General features: G+C 37.9%; 2 protein-coding genes across 2 annotated transcripts; one reads left to right on the top strand and one right to left on the bottom strand.

Annotated features, from left to right (window-relative positions):
* Positions 1-481: 481 nt before the first annotated feature.
* LOC132190963 (uncharacterized) lies at positions 482-5,604 on the bottom strand. Its single transcript, XM_059605988.1, has 7 exons — positions 5,345-5,604; positions 3,378-3,600; positions 3,186-3,250; positions 3,022-3,086; positions 2,072-2,158; positions 1,851-1,981; positions 482-592 (listed from the first exon to the last, which is right to left on the bottom strand). Exons 1-7 carry the CDS (start codon positions 5,566-5,568, stop codon positions 482-484), a joined length of 906 nt encoding a protein of 301 aa, XP_059461971.1. The 5' UTR covers positions 5,569-5,604.
* A 5,712-nt stretch (positions 5,605-11,316) lies between these two features.
* On the top strand, positions 11,317-17,585 carry LOC132189637 (uncharacterized). Its single transcript, XM_059604387.1, has 3 exons — positions 11,317-11,459; positions 12,073-13,379; positions 17,228-17,585. Exons 2-3 carry the CDS (start codon positions 12,196-12,198, stop codon positions 17,340-17,342), a joined length of 1,299 nt encoding a protein of 432 aa, XP_059460370.1. The 5' UTR covers positions 11,317-11,459; positions 12,073-12,195; the 3' UTR covers positions 17,343-17,585.
* The last annotated feature ends 1,077 nt before the right edge of the window (positions 17,586-18,662 follow it).

Here is an 18,662-nt window from a genome sequence, read left to right on the forward strand (position 1 = left end):
GTGGTGTTCTTGGATATGGAAGTTGGTGGCAAAGGTGGAGGTGGACACTTAACATTAAAAGTGGATGTGATAAGAGGAGTCATTTAAATTCTAATTTTGGAAGATTTTGAAATTTCAGATACCAGAAAACCAACCATTCTTGCAAAAAGAACAGTTCCAAACTCCAGTCAGGTTTTTCTGAGTACCAAATTGATGCCTTCAATTTTCATACTAGAACAACTACAGAACACTGCCTGTACCATGTTTAATATCCTGTTTGGTTTTTTTAACATTTTCAAGTAGATAAAAGAGGTCTGCCAAAGGTCACGGCTACAGCCACCTTATGATGTGACTCCAATTAGTTTGAATTAATACATTGTTATCTGCCTAAATAATTTCTGCTTTCCCTTGGCCCTTTTTTGTCCAGGAATGTATATAAATAGAACCCAACAATGTGAGTGGAAGAGCTAGACTCAGAACAAACTACTGAAGTCTCTGTTAACTAACCAATGCTTGGAGAATCTGAAAGGTGAAGATCTAGGCCTCCACCTGGCTGATTAAACCCATAGCAGACCGCCATGTACATTAATGCCCTTGCAATATCCCCTCGAACCTGAAGTTAATTGGTATAGAAAATAACTTGAGTAATTTATATCGCAAGACTATAGAAGACAATCAATTTCAAATCAACAATAAATTCCTTGTCCAGGAAATGTGACCCACAATACAAAGCCAGTTGCAAATGGAAGATATAATAGGGGAATGTTTTCTGCATGCCCCTTCGGGAGGTACAATGTTTTTTCAGACTCTAGTGAAAGCCAACCGAATTACTCTTAAGTCATTTGTTCAATCATGAGTGCAATGCTAGAAACTCAATCAGAGACAAGCCATTGATTAGGAATAGGTTATTCCCAAACTTGAAAAAAAAAAAAAAAAAACTATGCCAATGATCTTTAGAACAAATGGTATCTCCTTCCCTCTTGAATAAGGTATGGAGGACATGGGCAAATGTCCAAATCTATATGGTTGTGTGAGTTATATTTACCTTCGGAAAAAAGAACCAAAGAAACTGTAAGTGATAGAGGACCATACATAATCATGAACCCCAATTCCCAAAAATCATTTAAACACAATTGAGGTACAATATCTGCAATTTTTTATTTTTGATGAAAGATGTACATTAACTGACATGACAGAAAGTAAAACAGAAAGCACTTCCTTTCATACGAGGGAGTCAGAATGACAGACCAAAAACATATTCAAAGGGTATCTGTTGTAGCGTCCTTGTGGTACACAGTCCCCACAATGTCAGTGACTGATTAAGTGGCACGTAAACAATTTAAAAGATTTAAGAATTCATATTAATATTGATCCTACATTTGTACATTTCTGTTAAGTCCATTTAAATTTTCTAAAGACCAGAGCAAATGGGAGGAACATAGCTCAAAGCTTAAGAAAGGAGACCTTTTCTTTTATTTTTTTCCAATGCTTTGACTAAGACTTTTAACTTTCCAAACTCCCAATAGAGCCTTAAATTAATTCACCAGAAATTCTTTAACAGCTAATTGGCTTGAAAATTTTAGCCTATCTTTACATCACGAAACAGAGAGAAACCAGAAGATTTAGATAAGTTGTTTGAATAGGATGGGCCTTTCCTTGACAATTTGGGTTCATTTATGAGAAGAAGTTGATTTTAGTCCCATACTTCGTACCACTAAGAGTATGGTCTCCGCCCATTACAAGCAATCTAATGAGAATAGTAGTAAAACTCAAATTGTTGACCACAGTAGTTGGGCAGAAATTGAGTATCAGTTTGTTCTCATGAAAAGCATACACAATTTAGAGTTGCTTTAGTGAAAAGATAAAATAACCTTTACAGGTGGTGCCCATCTTTCGTTGTCAGTTTCCGTGTCTGAAGCGGCTTCTTTGTTTGCTGGCCTCAAACATTTATTTGAGCTAACATTGCATAGCCCATAGTATTTGTTTCCCCTAGATGAATTCACTGCAAGAAATAGAACTTTTAACTAACAGCAGAACATATGAGGTTGAATTCTTATTTAGATAGACATTAAAGAATAGAGGCCCATCTTACCATTCACATCTGCTGGGCGAATATTGTGTATATCAGTCATTGATGGACCATCAGTTAGCCCATAAGAACGAGGCCACAAGTGTTCCCCTGAGAAAACAGCAGCATTAAAACTTGTTGGAACTAACAAGCTATAAGCCACTAACACGAATTAATTCAATTACAATGTCAAACAATTCAGAAGAAGATCACGTCAGAATGGGTTACAAAGTGAGCTGACTTGCCTTTTTGTACATTAGAATAAAAAAGAACTAAATTGGCAGAGATCTCTATAAATAAAAAAACATAAAGCATATATACAACTTGAAATAAGGCTGGAAAAATTACCCATACAAGTAATGAAAAGACTAATGAAACTACCTTCAACTTGAAGATCAGAAGTAATCAGGGAGTATAATTGATTGCTATTTGCAATAAACAGTATTTAATGAAAAATAAAAGCATTTCTGTCTCTTCTTTATTGTTATTATGACCAGCCTTGCGGTAGAATTTCTAGCCTTAGACTCTTGCATCCCGAATAAGTAGAAGACTCCTTTATAAGTCCTAGTTGGACTTGAAGCATAAGAATAACTTTACAAAGGTATTCCAAGGAAAGGATCGAGGTAAAGCAGTTAGAGAGCATGAGGCCTAAGAAAAGAAAATCCACAAAAAAAAGTGAGATGAGAAGATGGAATGAATGCCCAAAAAAGAGAGGAGAAGTCTATAAGGACCTAGTCTGATGCTAACTGAACATACATTGTGATCTCTCCCAAAATTACTTCAACTGAGACATCATAACTTGGGTAAGAGAACCTAGGAGCAGATCAAGGAGGAAAAGCTGAAATCAGGATGCTCGGTTTTGGCATCATAAACTAATGCTACAACACACACACACACACATGCAAACACAGACATTCTAACGAAAATACACTGAAACACACACAAAAGAATTTCAATTTTGATAACTGACTCACTATTCCATCCCTCTGGCTTTCCTGCCAAACGCTTTGGGACAACTCTCAAGGAGTAAATTTCAATTCTGCATACAAAGATAGTTGAATAAAATAGTAACACTTATGTGGTCAAGTAACAAATAGAAATGAAACTAGGAAGTAGTATTAGTTGTAGTGACCCATACATCCCTGATGACGCTTCTGGTTTATAAATATCAGCAGCATCAAGAATCTTGAGGGCATCCCACACCTGTTTATTATAAGGGAAAAAAACCAATTTTCTGGGTATGAGCACTGAATATTTGTGAAATGTACTAATTTTACTCTTATTGGAAACAGTAGCAGCAGTTAGAAGTTAAATATACAAACAAGATCACCTGTTTGTAGGATAAGGAATGATGCGGGGCAACGATGTGATTCAATTTTTTCTTGAGTGCTTCACCTCTCAAATTTTCCACACTGGCATAATAATTGTTAACATCCTCACAAGCGTATGTGAAAGAAGGGGATGGACGAGCGTCTGCTACAAGATTGAGGAAGAGCAAGTAAAAGGAGATAATCTGAGAAGCCCATCTCCATGGGTTATCAAAGCTAAACCACCTGAAATCCCATAAGCCCCTAACAAGAAGGTAGTGTTAGAATTTTCATACTGATTTGAGTTTAAGAAACAATTAACAACTTATAGTTTAATTAGACTAGAAGCGATGGTTAGATAATAATAATTCCCTCAATATGCATCACACACTACTAGACAGAACTTTACTGGAACATGAACGGCTTTGTTGTGATGCAGCAGCCAAAGCATGGCCAGAAAAGATACCTAGTACAAAAGCCCAAGAGTAGCATTGTGTCCTGCACCCGCTGAAACCACCCCCCTCTGCCTCTCGCCCACCATCCCTCCTATCTAGGCCTGGGTATCGGTCAAAACGGTCCGGTTAAGGACCTTATCAGTTATTAACCGATAATTTTCGGTTAAACGGTTTATTAACCGATACCGAACCAATAAGAATTTTAACCGATAATTTCGGTTAAAACGGTACACAGTTAAACGGTCCGGTTAAACCGGTTAACCGATTTAACCGAGAGCTTTATATTGATTTATTTTGTTGGGCCAAAAACCAAAAATGAGTTTTTTTTACTTTTGAGAGCCCAAATATTTTTTGTTGGGCTAAAATAACTTATTAAAAATGAGTTGTTTTAGGGACCAAATACTTTTTGTTGGGACCCAAATATTTGTTTTTTGGGCTAAAAATTGAAGCTTTTTTATATTGATCCACTTCAACTTTTTTTTTTTTTATATTATAAAATACATTTTTCCAAAGCAAATGGACTAATTAACATCATGAATGCTAATTAGACTAGCAAAACTAGTTAATGAAAAATGCTTTTACCAAAGGCAAAGAAATCCCATCAAATGCCATCACTTAAAAAAAAAACATCAAACCTACCCAAACCCAAATTAAAATAAAATTCATTAATGAATAATAAACAAAGTATTAACTAATTAAAGTCACTTAGCAAAAGGAAAATAAGTCATGGGCAACACCATTACACAAATTCGGAAACCTATGTCACTTGTGGGAATTTGGAAACCTCTCTAAAAGACTAAACGGCGCCGTTTTGGGACTAGGACTTAAAAAAAAAAAATTCCGGTTTCTTATCGGTTAACCGGTTAACCGATAAGAACCGCTTAACCGGATCGGACCGGACCGGACCGAATTCCGGTATACTTTTTTTAACCGATAAGGATATCGGCATATCGGCTACGGTTTATATCGGTTCGGTCGAAGCCGGTAGACGGCCGGTTAAATGGTAACAGTTAATTTGCCCACCCCTACTCCTATCCCGTCCATCCCCACCCTCCAACCACCCATTGTGGCACCTAGCACCACCCTCCTCCATCCATTGCCCGCCATCCCCCGGCTTTGCGTAACCCCTCCACCAACCCAAAAAAAAAAATCTCCTTTCCCCGTTGTAGTCCCTCCTCCCCCTGTCTGTGGAGCTTCTGTGAGGTTTTCTTTTTTTTTCCTTTGAATTGTTGGCGGCAATATTTGGTGAAGTTCGGTTATTCTAGTTGCAGTGGAAAAATACTTTTCGTACTAATCAAACAACAGAAAACATTTTTGACATCATTCAAACAATTGAAAATCAATGAAGTGAATAGTGTGGTGGGAATGAATAGTGCGGTGGGGTTTAACAAACACCCCCATTTTCTCTAAGGAGTGGAAAAACGAGAGACGCATTTCATCAAACATGTTAAGTGCCGAAAGAGATAACCAATGCTCAACAGCTAAGAAACTTATGAATCACATTCTGATCTTGAAGAGAGGATTAGAGAGCTAACCAGGCACAGATTTTAGAAACCCAATTACGCTCTGGGGCTGGCGTTGTATGACGAACAACTCCGATGTCTAAATTGGGTCTGGGGGTTCCAAAATTGGAGGGAGAGTAATTTCTGACGCGCCGGTGAGAAGAAGCTGCAGTGGGAATCAGCTTACGTTTCCAAACTGCCACGGCGTAAAATTTACCCAAATTCAGTTTGCAGTCCATAAGGATCAGAGTCTTCATCTTTGGATTTTTTTTTTTTTTTTTTAATTTATGAGCAATTATAAATGCTAGCAGGTTTAAAGCATGTTCAGGTTATGGAAATTAAATAGATGAACTATTATATTTGTATGGTATATCCTAACGAATATAAGTCTACAAACTTATAAGATAAGATGTGGCCCTAAGTGGCACATAGAAAAGGCTAGCAGTGTCATTGAGGCTCAAAAACTTCACCATCGAAGGAGACTTCCTTATTGTCATCACAGCCCTTCAACATCCATCGATTATACAAGACTGGCACGTAGAAAAGGCCATTAAAAATACCTTAGCTCTTCTTCCTCCTTCCTCTAAGTGGGAGGCAAAGAAGATTAATAGAAGTGCTAACTTCTGCGCCCATCATGTGGTTTATTGGGCCAGGACTAGAATTCAATTTGGCTGCATTCCCATTTTTCCTTTTTCTCCTCTCCCTCCAATTAACTGTAGTGGTGCTGCACCACCTTCTGTTTTCTTTCCCCCTTAAGAGTTGTATGCTCTCTCGTTTCTAATGCAAAGTTTGGTTAAAAAAAAAAAAAAAATCTAAGCAACATTTTGTTGCATGATTATGTCGCCTGGATAACTATCCCCATGGCATATTTCAGATCAATCAAAATTACTTTATCATTTTCTTTTCAATTAGTTAGTAAATAATCTAATTGTGACCTTTTTCAATTATATAAATTTTACAGCTTACTAATCTTCATAAACTAAATTGAAACTTTTTTGAATTTTTCAAGAATTAAAATAGTGCCTGTCCAATAAACTAAAAACCAGCCTTTAATTAATGTCCTCTGCAATTTGTGAGAACTGATCTTACGAGGGAAATCATCTTGGTTTGCCCAAAGATCAGGTCACATCACATTAAGAAGAGCCAAATGAAATTACTCCAAAAAAAAAATAAAAAATAAAACAAAACAAAACAAAAAAAAACAAAAAAATTGACCTTGAAGAGACGAGTATTTCTATGGTGACAGAAAAATGAAATTACTCAAAAAAAAAAAAAAAAAAAGTGGGGGGAGGAAATCTACTTTATCCCCTGAAGTTTCATGAGTTTTTTAATTTGAACCCTAAAGTTTAAAAATTGACAATGTATTCCTTTAATGTTTCAAAAATTTTTAATTTAAATCTTCTGTTACTAATTTCCGTTAAATTGAACGAAATTTTTTTTAAAAAAAGACTAAGGGTAATTAGGTAATTTCATATATTTCTGTCCAATTTGACGGAAATTAGTAACGGGAGGTTTAAATTGAAAATTTTTGAAACATTATGGGAGTATATTGCTAATTTTTAAACTTTGTGGTTCAAATTGAAAAACCTCTGAAACTTCAGGGGGGTAAAGTGGATTTTTTCCAAAAAAAAAAAAAAAAAAAACAGAACAAAACAAAACAAAACAAACAAATAAGTGACCATGAAGAGACGAGTTTTTCTATGGTGACCATGTCTAGTGTCCACTCACAAAGTGAGAGATTATGAAAAAAAAAATTAAATATATTAAGAACTCTATTTAGGTTGATAGTTGTATCTTTGTAAGTAGGGCTAAACGTCAGTCGGTAATATCGGTTTCGGTAGGAAAATTTTATTTTCACCTTTCGAACCGACAATGTCGGTAAAGTCGGTAATTTCACCAACTTATTCCACCAAATTTTATTTCCTTTCGCCTTTCGAACCAAATGGGGGTCGATAAAGTAGGTCGGTAATGTCGGAATGTGGAAAAAATGGAAAATTTGTCGGTAAAGTCAGTCGGTGTTGGTCAGTAAAGTCAGTTCAGTTAGAAAAACCTCTTCCACCTACCGCACCGAAAAATTCGGAATAGAAAAAATCATGCCACCTCTCATCCGCCATCTAGTCGGTCAAGGTCAGTTGGCGGTTAGTCGATGAATTTGTCCAGCCCTATATTGTAAGGAAGACAGGAAGTGACTATTGAGGCATATTGAATCCAATAAGCAAACCATAAAACAACACTTAGAGGGATGAATTGGTATTTTCTAAGAAAAACAACAAATTAAAATATGCAAACACACAACAATCACAAAAACAGTTCTTTGATTAAAGTAAACATTATCATACTTTTTTTTTTTCTAATCAAATTGGGAAAGGGTTACAAGTGATCAAAATACCGAAAATAGGTGGGCTCCTCTACAATAGACCCAAATACATAAATCAACCGTGCAAGTAATGGGAACAAAGTAGGAAATGGGCCAAATAATTAGCCCGATCATCTCCAAGGGACCACATAAAGCGGTTTTAAAAGCAAAAGAAGTACAAAAAGAGTTATAAACCTCATAAGGTTTACAAACCCTAATTACAGGTGTAAGAATCTCATGGGGTCCAAACCCATCTACACTCCCAGCAAAGAACAACATCGACCACCCGAAGAAAGTCAATATAGGGAAGGCACTAGTCAGATCTGAATCTGGGACCGATGGGAAGGGAGTACTGTCTCCGGAAGCACTAGTCTACACTACAAAAATAGACCTAAAAATAGATGGAGACTCAAACCCACAAAACTCAAACAAAACAACAAGAAATACATAGAAACAAAGGAGAAAACTAAAAAAGAAAGACAACAAGTGGAAATGCAAAAAAAAAAGAAAAAAAAAACCCAACAACCAACGATGACGGCGGTGATGAAGGTGGAAGAGCGGCCGGAGGAGTCCACTGTCCAGGGCATGGTGGACACGCGCCGACGTATGGAGCTTATGCTCTGGCACATGCAGTGCTGTCAAGGTGGCGCGAGGTGGCAATGGAACGCTAGGAGGCCGGTGGTGAAGGTGGAGAAGCGGCCAGAGGAGTCCACTCTCAGGCGTGTGGTGAACACGCGCCGGCGTGTGAGATCCATGCTCAAGTGCGTGGAGCTCACGCTCCGACCCGTGCAATGCTGGCAAAGGCTTGCAAGATGTCGTTGGAAAGCTGGAAGGCCGACAGTGGTGGTGGAGTGGCGCTTGTAGGCCTGGGTCAACCTGAGGAAAGTAAATCGGATTTTTATAAAAACTCATCTATGAACCAAGGAAGATCCAGGCTGCATCGTGGTGGACGGTGGGCAGCGAGCAGCCAAATGGGGAAGGAGGCAGGCAGGCCAAGGCAGTGGAGCGGTGGACAGCGGGAGATGGAGCAAAAACATTGTGAGAACGAGCGACAAAAAAATGAGTAAATCGGAGAAGAAGAAACGAAAAAGGGGGAGGGGAGGAAGGATCCTATCCGATCCCTCCTCCCCAAAAAACCACATGGATGGTGGTGGTGAACCTCACAAGGAGGTGGTTTGTTCTCTACCTAGAGAGAATGAGGAGCTTCTCTCACTAAATGAGAGAAACTGGTTTTTCCTCTCCAACAACATTATCATACTTTATTTGGTATTGTAATACCTCAAATTTGTAAATCATTTTAAAAAGAGTTTTAACTCCTTACTCAACAAGTTATTAGCTTTCTAAATTAGTCATAAACAGAAAACCCTAAAACCTTCTTTGATGGGCCTAAGCCTTAAGGCCTTTTAGCAAGCAAAAGCCCAAGACCACCTTCACTGGATGAGCGCTCGTCCAGGGGACCACATCGACCGCTCGTCTGAACCTCACGCCACCCTCGAGAAATCGTACCTCTGAGCACTTTTGGCCTTTTGTGAATAGTACTCGAGCGCTATCATGAATAGTATACGAACACTCGTTGACTTTTGGTTGACCACTGGTTTTTACCCATGAGTGCCACATGCAACTCTGACCCCTCTGAACTATAGTACACGAGCGCTCAACCCTGTAGTACCACGAGCGCTTGATCATTTTATGATATTTTTCATTTTGCCCTCAGCCTCTTCCCCTATAAATACCCCTCATCCCATTCGAGTTTTCTCACCTCAAAAGCCTAGAGAAACTCTGCCTCTTTGTCTATTAAGAGTGTGTAAGCTTTGTGAGTGCCTTTGGAGGAGGAGGGGCCTTGAATAGCTTGCTTGTTGAGGTAACCACCATATCTCCCTTATATTTTGTTGAGTTGATTACGCTATCTTAGTATTAATATTTTGAGTACAAGCTTATTCTAGTGTTGCTCTTTTTCCTTACTATTACAAGCTTTAAAGATGTTTTGGCAAGTCCTCATGTTCATTTTTCTTATGTAAAACAAATAATAATTTCAAAGGGGTTTTCTACCCACCTTTGTCTTCTTGATAATTGGAAGTGCCTTATTTTCTTAAAAAGCAAGAGGAATAACTTTCAAAGGTTTTAAACACCCTTCGTTGATTTTTTTACCGGTATCATATAGTAGCATAGATGTTTGTCTTAAGATTAGAAAGGAGACACCAACAGATAGGAGCCTAGGAGTATTTTGGACACTTTCTAGCTAAACCCTAGCCCCTGGCCGAACACTCACCCTAGGGGACGAACACTCAACCAGAGGACTGTTTATATGCCCCTTACCCCCATAAATGTGTACAAGGTCTTAGAAGCCCTTTTTCGTTAGATGAAATCTCGTAGAGTTCTCTAATACTACTTATAACGATGAGTTGTGTTTTGTTATAGCAGGGATTCATGATGTTGAAGCACCTAAGCGAGCGTACGAGGTAAGTAACGACTCACGAACATTTTCCTTAAAAATGTGAGATATGTTAGTTGACTGACCATGCTTATGATATGAGCAAGTCTACATTTTTGTAATAACTTGGTAACTGTTTAAGAACTTGTCGATAAAATACATTGTATGACATGGTACACTGGTACATATAGAATAATGGCTATAGACTTACTATATAGACTTCATTCTATGGTCAGGTGTATATGTGTATGTGTGTGTGTGTGTTGGGGGGAGAAGGGGCCTTGGATCCAGTGGTTTTTGTGACCAACGTAATACTTGAAAAAAATAAATAATAAACTCGCCCAAGTCTACAGCCTACTCCTTGCAATTTTTTTTTTTCTTAAAAAATTTATTTCTTATCTTTTAACCACTCATTTCTTATCTTCTATTTCCAATTTTCCACCTTTCACGAGACGAGATTCCTCACTTCTCATCAGACTCACCTTCTCATTTTCTATTACCTTCTCATCTCCTCTCACCTCTTCTCTTCCCATCTGAAGACTCAAGCCTTCAAAGTTCAAACAAATGAACAATCAAACATGAAACATTCACTAGGACTACTACTACACTCACAGATCGCCTCTCCTCTCGGTATTTCCACACATGGTGCACACCCAAACGCATTTTCTCTTTTTTCTTAGGGTTAAACTGTTGAAAAGAAAATTTTCCCCCATTTTCCCTTGTGCAATGTGCTTGTTGTGATTGAGGGTATGTTGCCGTTTTAGAATGGATCAAACTAAGCAAATTTTTTATTTTTTTTTAAGAAAAAAGTGACATATCTAGTTTTGTGTAGGAAAAACAATTTATTTATTTATTTTTTTGAAATTTTTGGAGGTGCCGTGGGTTACGTTGGGTAAGAATTTTTTTTTTTTTTTTTTTTTTTTTTTTAAATCTTCGACATTCCCAAAAATCAACATGGCTCCGCCACTGTATATTTCTGTTACGTATATGTTAATAACTTAATAATATGACAGCATTTTTTTTTTTTAAATATATACATATATAGTAATATACATACGAAACCAATTAAAAAAACATATATATATATATATATACGTAAATTGTTAAAAAAAAAACAAAAAAAACACACTTGTTTTCCCCAACCGTTAGATCTGATACACTTCATCGCAGCCGTTCCATGTTTTCCCCAACCCTAACCAACCTGCTCGAGCTACAGCCGCAGCAGCCCCCCAACCCCAAGTCGGCAGTCGGCAAGTCCCCAAGTCCAACCCCAACTCGGCAGCCGGTAGCACTCTCTCTCTCTCCGGCTTTGCTTTCTTCCTCACGACATCCACCCATCGCACACATCCTCTTCGATTCTGGTAAGATTTGCGTTATGCTCTGTAGTAAATCACTGCTTCTTAAAAATAGATCCTCTTTCATTTCATTTCACTTAAAAATATTGCTTAATGCTAAAACAAGTTGTTGTATTAGATGTGTAGCGACAGTGGGGGTGGGTTGGATGATTGACAGGATTTGTCCAAATCAGTGAACATAAGTTTATTTTGGATGATAATGGATTTTGATTCTCCTTTAGAAACACAATCTTATATTTGCAGGATATGCAATGAATATATAATATGAATAAATGGATACAAATACCTGAGAAAGACCCATCAGAAGTGTCTCTCTGTATCTTTGTGCTTAACAAGTTCATTGTAAGATTATCAAGGTTTTAGGCATGTGCTTAAGGTTATCAACCTATGAACAATGTCGGCCTTGTCAGGCAGCCGCTCTATTAATGCCCCTAATATATACTATCTTTAATATATCAATGCTTTAGGCATGTTCATTAATTTTTTTTTTTGGTTTGCTTTTATGTTACATGAACGCTCACACACGTATAGAGAGAGAGAGAGACTGTTGATTGGTTGTTTTGTGTATAGTATTGGCCAAAACTTGTGCTAAACTCTTCAGTTCTATTTTTGGTTTCAGGGATGATTAAAGATCTGCTAGTTTGAGGTTTGAACTTTTGATAAATTAGGATTTAAAAGAGGGAAGAGTGTAGAGTTTGCTGTCGGTTTTTGCACACTTTCTGCGCTTCTATCACAAGTTACAATGTCGGTGACAGCAGGTGTTAGTGATACTATAATTGCCATTAGGGATAAGCTTAGAGGGAAAATTGGGCAAACAAAAGTTAAAAGGTATTGGCCTGGTAGAGCTCCTGAATGGGCAGATGATGCCCATGAAGATGGGGATATCCAGTTGGATAGGGTGGCTGCCCTGGAACAAGCATTCCCGAGGCAGGAAGACTCACATATTGTTAAGAAGGATGATGCTAGGCTGCGCCGTTTGGCAGAGAGTAAGATAGATAATCGTGAGGAAGTGAGAGCTGATCATCGGCGCATCCGACAAGCAGAGATTGTTTCAACAATTGAGGAGGAAGCTAGAAGGCAAGAAAGGTTAGATCTGGAGGAAGATGATGCAGATGCTTTGGAGGAAAGGAGAAGAAGAATTAAGGAGAAGTTGCTTCAGAGAGAGCAGGAAGAGGCTGTATTTCCAGAAGAAGAAGAGGAGGAGGTAGAAGAGGAAGAGGAAGAGGAATCTGAGTATGAGACTGACTCAGAGGAAGAACATACAGGCATTGCAATGGTTAAGCCGGTCTTCGTTCCCAAGTCAGAGAGGGATACCATTGCTGAGCGTGAGCGTCTTGAGGCTGAAGAAAGGGCTGTTGAGGAATCTAAGAAGAAGAGACTGGAGGAGAGGAAGGTGGAGACAAAACAGATTGTGGTTGAAGAGATCCGAAAGGACGAAGAGATTCAAAAGAATTTGGAAATGGAGGCAAATATTGCTGATGTGGATACTGATGATGAAATTAATGAGGCAGAGGAGTATGAAGCTTGGAAGGTGAGGGAGGTGGCTAGGATCAAGAGGGATAGGGAGGATCGCGAGGCGATGGTGAAGGAGAAGGAAGAGATTGAGAAGGTCAGAAACATGACAGAGGAAGAGAGGAGGGAGTGGGAGAGGAAGAATCCAAAAGCTGCTCCACTGCCAAAGCAGAAATGGAGGTTCATGCAGAAATATTACCACAAGGGTGCATTCTTCCAAGCAGATTCTGATGATCATGCTGCAACCGCTGGAACAGATGGTATTTTCACTCGGGATTTCTCTGCTCCGACTGGAGAAGATAAGATGGACAAGACAATATTGCCTAAGGTCATGCAGGTTAAGCACTTCGGTCGTAGTGGAAGGACAAAATGGACACATCTTGTCAATGAGGACACAACTGACTGGAACAATCCGTAAGTTCCCTTCTCTTTATATTATCCTCCTTTTGTTCCCCCTTCTATAGTATTGCTATATCATATACGCATTCACTCTGATGTCCATCTGCTGCTCTATTGACTTGGAATTATGTCAGTCTTATTTATTTATTTATTTTGCTTAGTGAAGCTTATTTGTTGAATCTTTAAAGTGGTACATGGAAGAAATAATCTATTACATCTAAAATAATTTGTATAAAAGTACGGTGTTCAAAAAGAGTTACTTTTGACATAGGATAATATATTTTTCTTTTTCTTCTTTGGCCAGTTAGATTTCTCTTTCTTTTTTTTTACTTTTTTTCGGTTAAGCAATGAGGCTAGAACTTACAACTATGCCCTCATTTCAATATCTTATTTTGACTTGAATAATTCTACGAAAATCTGCCATCATGGCTCGAACTCCACCACAATGTACTAGAGCCTTCTGCTGCACTACCTCTAGCTACTTCGCCTCTGCCACCAGCCACCTCAAAAGACACTGGTTCAAGTTTCAATAAACTCGTGGAGAAAAAATCAAAAGTGAAACAATACGAAAAGATTAAAATTAGCAACCTCCATCATCTCCTAAAATCCAAACCCCCTCTTCACTTGGTCACCACCCTATTCTCACACCATTGTTGCAGGCAAAAGAAAAAGGAAACAATTTGTTAAAGAAAATCTAGGAAATTTTTTGAAAAATTGAGACTAAACTGCTGACACCATCCATCACAACCTTTTCATCAAGCCAAAAATTTGTCCCTTACAAACCACATAAGACCATTTGTGACTACCATATTGACCCTCATTATATTAGATAATACGAATAAAAAGAAAGAGAAATAACATATATGTGTAAAAAGTAATAAATCAAGCTCGGTTCAGCAAGACGTAAAGAAAGAAAGGTGATGGAATATCAGCCTTTGATTTACCACAGAATATGCATATGAAACCTTTGAGGGCTGGCTGTATCACTTAAAAATTTGGGGGGAATTTTTCAGTGGTTGTAAAACAGAAGGCTGAACCATCATCGTTCTCGGAGCTGTGCTGGAACATGTTATTGATTAATTGATACAGTTGTGTTTTTAACCACCACCCCCCCACTCCCTCCTAGAGAGAGAGAGAGAGAAGAAGAGGAAAAACAAGTTCACCCTGTAGAAATATAATGACATCTTAGCCTATGGGTTTAGTTCAGAAGGCAATTTCTCCACCTCTAAGAACATGGTGGAGGATGAAGTCTGTGTATACAAGACTCACCGGGTGTATTTATAAGTTATGAATAAAAGAAAAAGTAATGATATGCTACCAAATTAGACTTAGTTGAAGAATCACTTGTGAGGAATCTAGTAGTTTTTTTCTTCCTCTCTCTCTCTTGGAAATGTTCAGAAAAAAGTTATTATGGATAATAATTCTCTTAGTAAAAAATAAAGAACATTGTCAAAGGTATCACTAATAATAAGGAGGGAGGTTTGGGTATCAGGAACCTTAGGGTCTTCAATCGCGCCCTCTTAGGGAAGTGGTTGTGGCGTTATGGGTTAGAGAGAGATTCTTGGTGGAGGGCTGTGGTGAATGCGAAATTTGGTAGTCTTTGGGGAGGGTGGTGTTCCTTGGAGCCGGGTGGTCCTCTGGGGGTGGGGTTATGGAAGAACATCAGGAAGGGGTGGGCCAATTTCCAAAGGTTTACTCGATTTCAGGTTGGGGAGGGGTCTAAGGTGCGCTTTTGGCACGATCTGTGGTGTGGTGACTTGGCTCTTAAGCATGCCTTTCCAGGTTTATTTAGCATTGCATGCGCTAAGGATGCTTCAGTGGCGGAGCATATGGAGGTGTTGGGAGGCACTAACCAGTGGAATGTGAGCTTTTCTAGAGAAGCGCATGATTGGGAGGTGGAGGTGTTGGCTTCTTTTTTCCAGGTGTTACATGCTACTCAAGTGAGGCGAGGGTGTGAAGATAGGTTGTGGTGGAATTCTTCCAAAAGAGGCCAATTCAAGGTCAAACTCCTTTACGCCGCCTTGGCGAGTCCTGTTGGGGGAGGATTTCCGTGGAAGAGTGTGTGGCGTACCCAAGCTCCTCTGAGGGCGAGTTTTTTTGTGTGGTCGGCGGCTTTGGGAAAAATTTTGACCCTGGACAATCTTAGAAAGCGACGGGTGATTGTGACAAACAGGTGTTGTATGTGCAAGAAGTCCGAGGAGACGGTGGATCATCTTCTCCTTCATTGCGAGGTAGCTTATACTTTGTGGAGCACCTTTTTCGGTCGGTTTGGGTTGTCTTGGGTGATGCCGAAGAGGGTTTTGGATTTTCTCGCTTGTTGGTGGTCTTCGGGGAGGAGGGAGAGTGCCGCGGTGTGGAAAATGGTGCCTACGTGCTTTTTTTGGTGTCTATGGAGGGAAATGAATAATAGGTGCTTTGAGGATGTGGAGGGGACTTGGGAAGACATTTTAGCCTCTTGTTTTCAAACTTTGTACCTTTGGACCGTTGCGCATGTCTCTCCTGTTTCGATTAGTTATGATGATTTTCTTCTTCGTTTTGCTCCTTCTAGTTAGGTGATCCTATTGTATACTCCCAGTGTACCTTGGGGCGCCTATACGCTTTTTAATAAAACTTCTTATTACTTATCAAAAAAATAATATGTATTCATGTTTCCTTTCTGCTACTTCGCAGTGAAACCTTTTCCTTATGAAAAAAAAAAAATGAAAAAGAACATTAATATTACATGGTAAGAATCATAACGATAAATTGGTGTTGTATCATGTATGTGCAAAAAGAGTGGGAAAACTCTTGATCACCTCCTTCACTATGATATTGCGAGAGAATTATGGAATTTGGTCATTAGGATGTTTGGAGTAGAGTGGATTATGCCGAGACGGGTGGTGGAGCTCCTTGCGTATTGGGAAAGAAGGTTTAGTTGAAATGATATTGATATTGTTTGGAATGTAATCCCTTCTTATTTAACATGGTGCGTTTGGAGAGAAATTAATGCTCGAAATATTGAGGATTATGAGAAGACGAGCTCGGATCTATAACTTTGTTTCCTTAAATCCCTTTTTGAGTGGATCTCTCTTAAAGCCTTCTCGATGTCTCTAACTTTGTAGATTTTTGTTCTTTTTTTCCTTAAAAAAAATAAATCTTGCTATGCGTTTTTCTTGTATACTTCCTGTGTACTTGGGTTATACCTCTGGTTCATTTAATAAATATGCTTTACTTACATTAATGTTTTTTACTTGAGATATTAAACTAAATACTGTTTTGACTTTGCCAATGGGTAATTAAAACCATCATATCCTTCTCTCTCTCTCTCTCATTCATTCACTTCTCTTCTATGTGCTGCAAATTTAAGACATTAAACTGCATACTGTTGTCTTTGCCAATGAGTAATTAAATCCAACATATCCTATTTATATAATATTTTCATACAGTTAACCCCTTGTCATCCTTCTGGTTGTCCATCTGTATTAGAAATTGTCTATGGCCATGCAGTTAACCCCTTGTCATCCTTCTGGTTGCCTCTCTCTATTAGAAATTGTCCATCTTATTTTATATGAATAGGAAGGGTGTTGCACATTAACTTAAATGACCTAATATGGAAAATTTGGGGTCGGTCCTAGGCTATCGCTTTTCATACTTGCACTTCTTGCTGTGGGAAACACGAAGTATATATGATACAATTACTCTCTCTCTCTCTCTCTCTATATATATATATTGTGTGTGTGTGCTACATCTTGGTACTTGAAATGGATCACCAATTAGCAGATTTTGAAGATTTGTTTGTCACTCTCTCTCAGAATGTTCTTTCATGCAGAATTTATCAATGCGCCCATGTCGATCAAAATCTCAAATTTCTGTTTGTTGTACAGGTGGACCTACAACGATCCTCTTCGAGCCAAGTACAATGCAAAAATGGCTGGAATGAATGCGGATATATCGAAACCTAAAGGAAGCAAGAAATTGAAGGATTGGGAGTCTCGTTAACTTTGTTGAAGAAATTGAATAGTTCTTAGCTATTGTTTTGTACATACTTGTATGCTTTAAAACTCTCCTTTTCTACTTATCTGCCATCTGAGAAGAGGCTTTTATCTATTGGAAGCAAGCAACAAGGAATCTCAAAATGGTGTCACTTCTGTGTACAGAAAATGCCTTTTAAAATAGAGTAATGTTATTCACAACACTTATTTATCATACCTATTTCATGTTATGATAAAGTGGCTTTTTTTTTTATGTGGCTTTTTATACTTACAAAGGAATTGTAGGTCTAGAATTAGTCATTTTTTTTAATAGATGACATGATTCCAATCAAATCCTTTAAATAATACTTTGGGCTTGTTTGGCAAAAGCTATTTTGGGCTTTTGGGTAATGTTCTGCTTTTTCGCTAGCAAAAGTATTATCAAACATTTCATACCATAAAACACTCAAAGCTATATTTACCTTTATGTAAGATTACAGTTAAAATACAAAAAACACTATTTAAAAAGTTTAGTCAAACAATTCCGAATTTGAATCTCCAATGTAGCCGTTTGACGTGTTTTTTGTTTGAAAAAAATGTATAATCATCATTATTAGCGCATTCACAATGAAAGAGCCAAATATTACTATCTATAATGACTCTTCAAATTTGTAAAAAACCCCCTACATTGATTAGCTAAAAAAAAAAAAAAAATGCAAAATAGATATTTGATTGGAAGAGCCAAAAAAAAGAAGGGAACTTCATTGAAGACCCCCGGACTTCTACTCGTTTTAAAATACCCCCCATAAACTTCAAAATCTCTCAATTTAGTTCCCTGAACTTTCAATTACTCTCAATTTGGACCAATCCGTCAATTTTCGCAGTTAAAAATACAAAAAAGGACCAAAGTATCCCTAATTTTTGTTTTTAAATAAAAAAACGTTTTGAAAGTTGAAATTTTATACAAAAGTCAGAGGTAAAAACGTCATGTAACATTTAAAATCTGACGGAGGGGTCCAAATTTAGAGCAATTGAAAGTTCAAGAGACTAAATTGAGAGATTTTGAAGTTTATGTGGGTGTTTCAAAACGGGTGGAAGTTGGAGGGTCTTCAGTGAAGTTTCAAAAAAAAAAAAAAAAGAGTTAAATGTAGCAGTACTTTTCAAGAGAGCCATTTTATTTTTATTATTTCTCTTACTTGTTTTCTCTTTTTTCCAATTCCCAATTTTCAAGGGGTGATTGGTTGTTTAATTTGGGTTTTTTTTTTTTTTTCCATGGAAATGGTTTTTTGAAATAAAATTAATAAAAAATTAAAAATAAAATATTATTTTAATAGAATAGATAAAAATA

This window comes from Corylus avellana, chromosome ca8 (genome assembly GCF_901000735.1).
Source record: "Corylus avellana chromosome ca8, CavTom2PMs-1.0".
In the NCBI taxonomy this organism is placed as follows: Eukaryota; Viridiplantae; Streptophyta; class Magnoliopsida; order Fagales; family Betulaceae; genus Corylus; species Corylus avellana.

Excerpts from the sequence above, each read along its gene's own strand:
- LOC132190963 (XM_059605988.1), bottom strand. The coding sequence starts at position 5,568 with ATGAAGACTCTGATCCTTATGGACTGCAAACTGAATTTGGGTAAATTT. Across the intron at positions 3,601-5,344 it reads GTTTCTAAAATCTGTGCCTG|GTGGTTTAGCTTTGATAACC; the intron begins GTTAGCTCTCTA and ends ATGGGATTTCAG. Across the intron at positions 3,087-3,185 it reads CCAGAAGCGTCATCAGGGAT|AATTGAAATTTACTCCTTGA; the intron begins GTATGGGTCACT and ends CTTTGTATGCAG.
- LOC132189637 (XM_059604387.1), top strand. The coding sequence starts at position 12,196 with ATGTCGGTGACAGCAGGTGTTAGTGATACTATAATTGCCATTAGGGAT. Across the intron at positions 13,380-17,227 it reads ACAACTGACTGGAACAATCC|GTGGACCTACAACGATCCTC; the intron begins GTAAGTTCCCTT and ends TTTGTTGTACAG.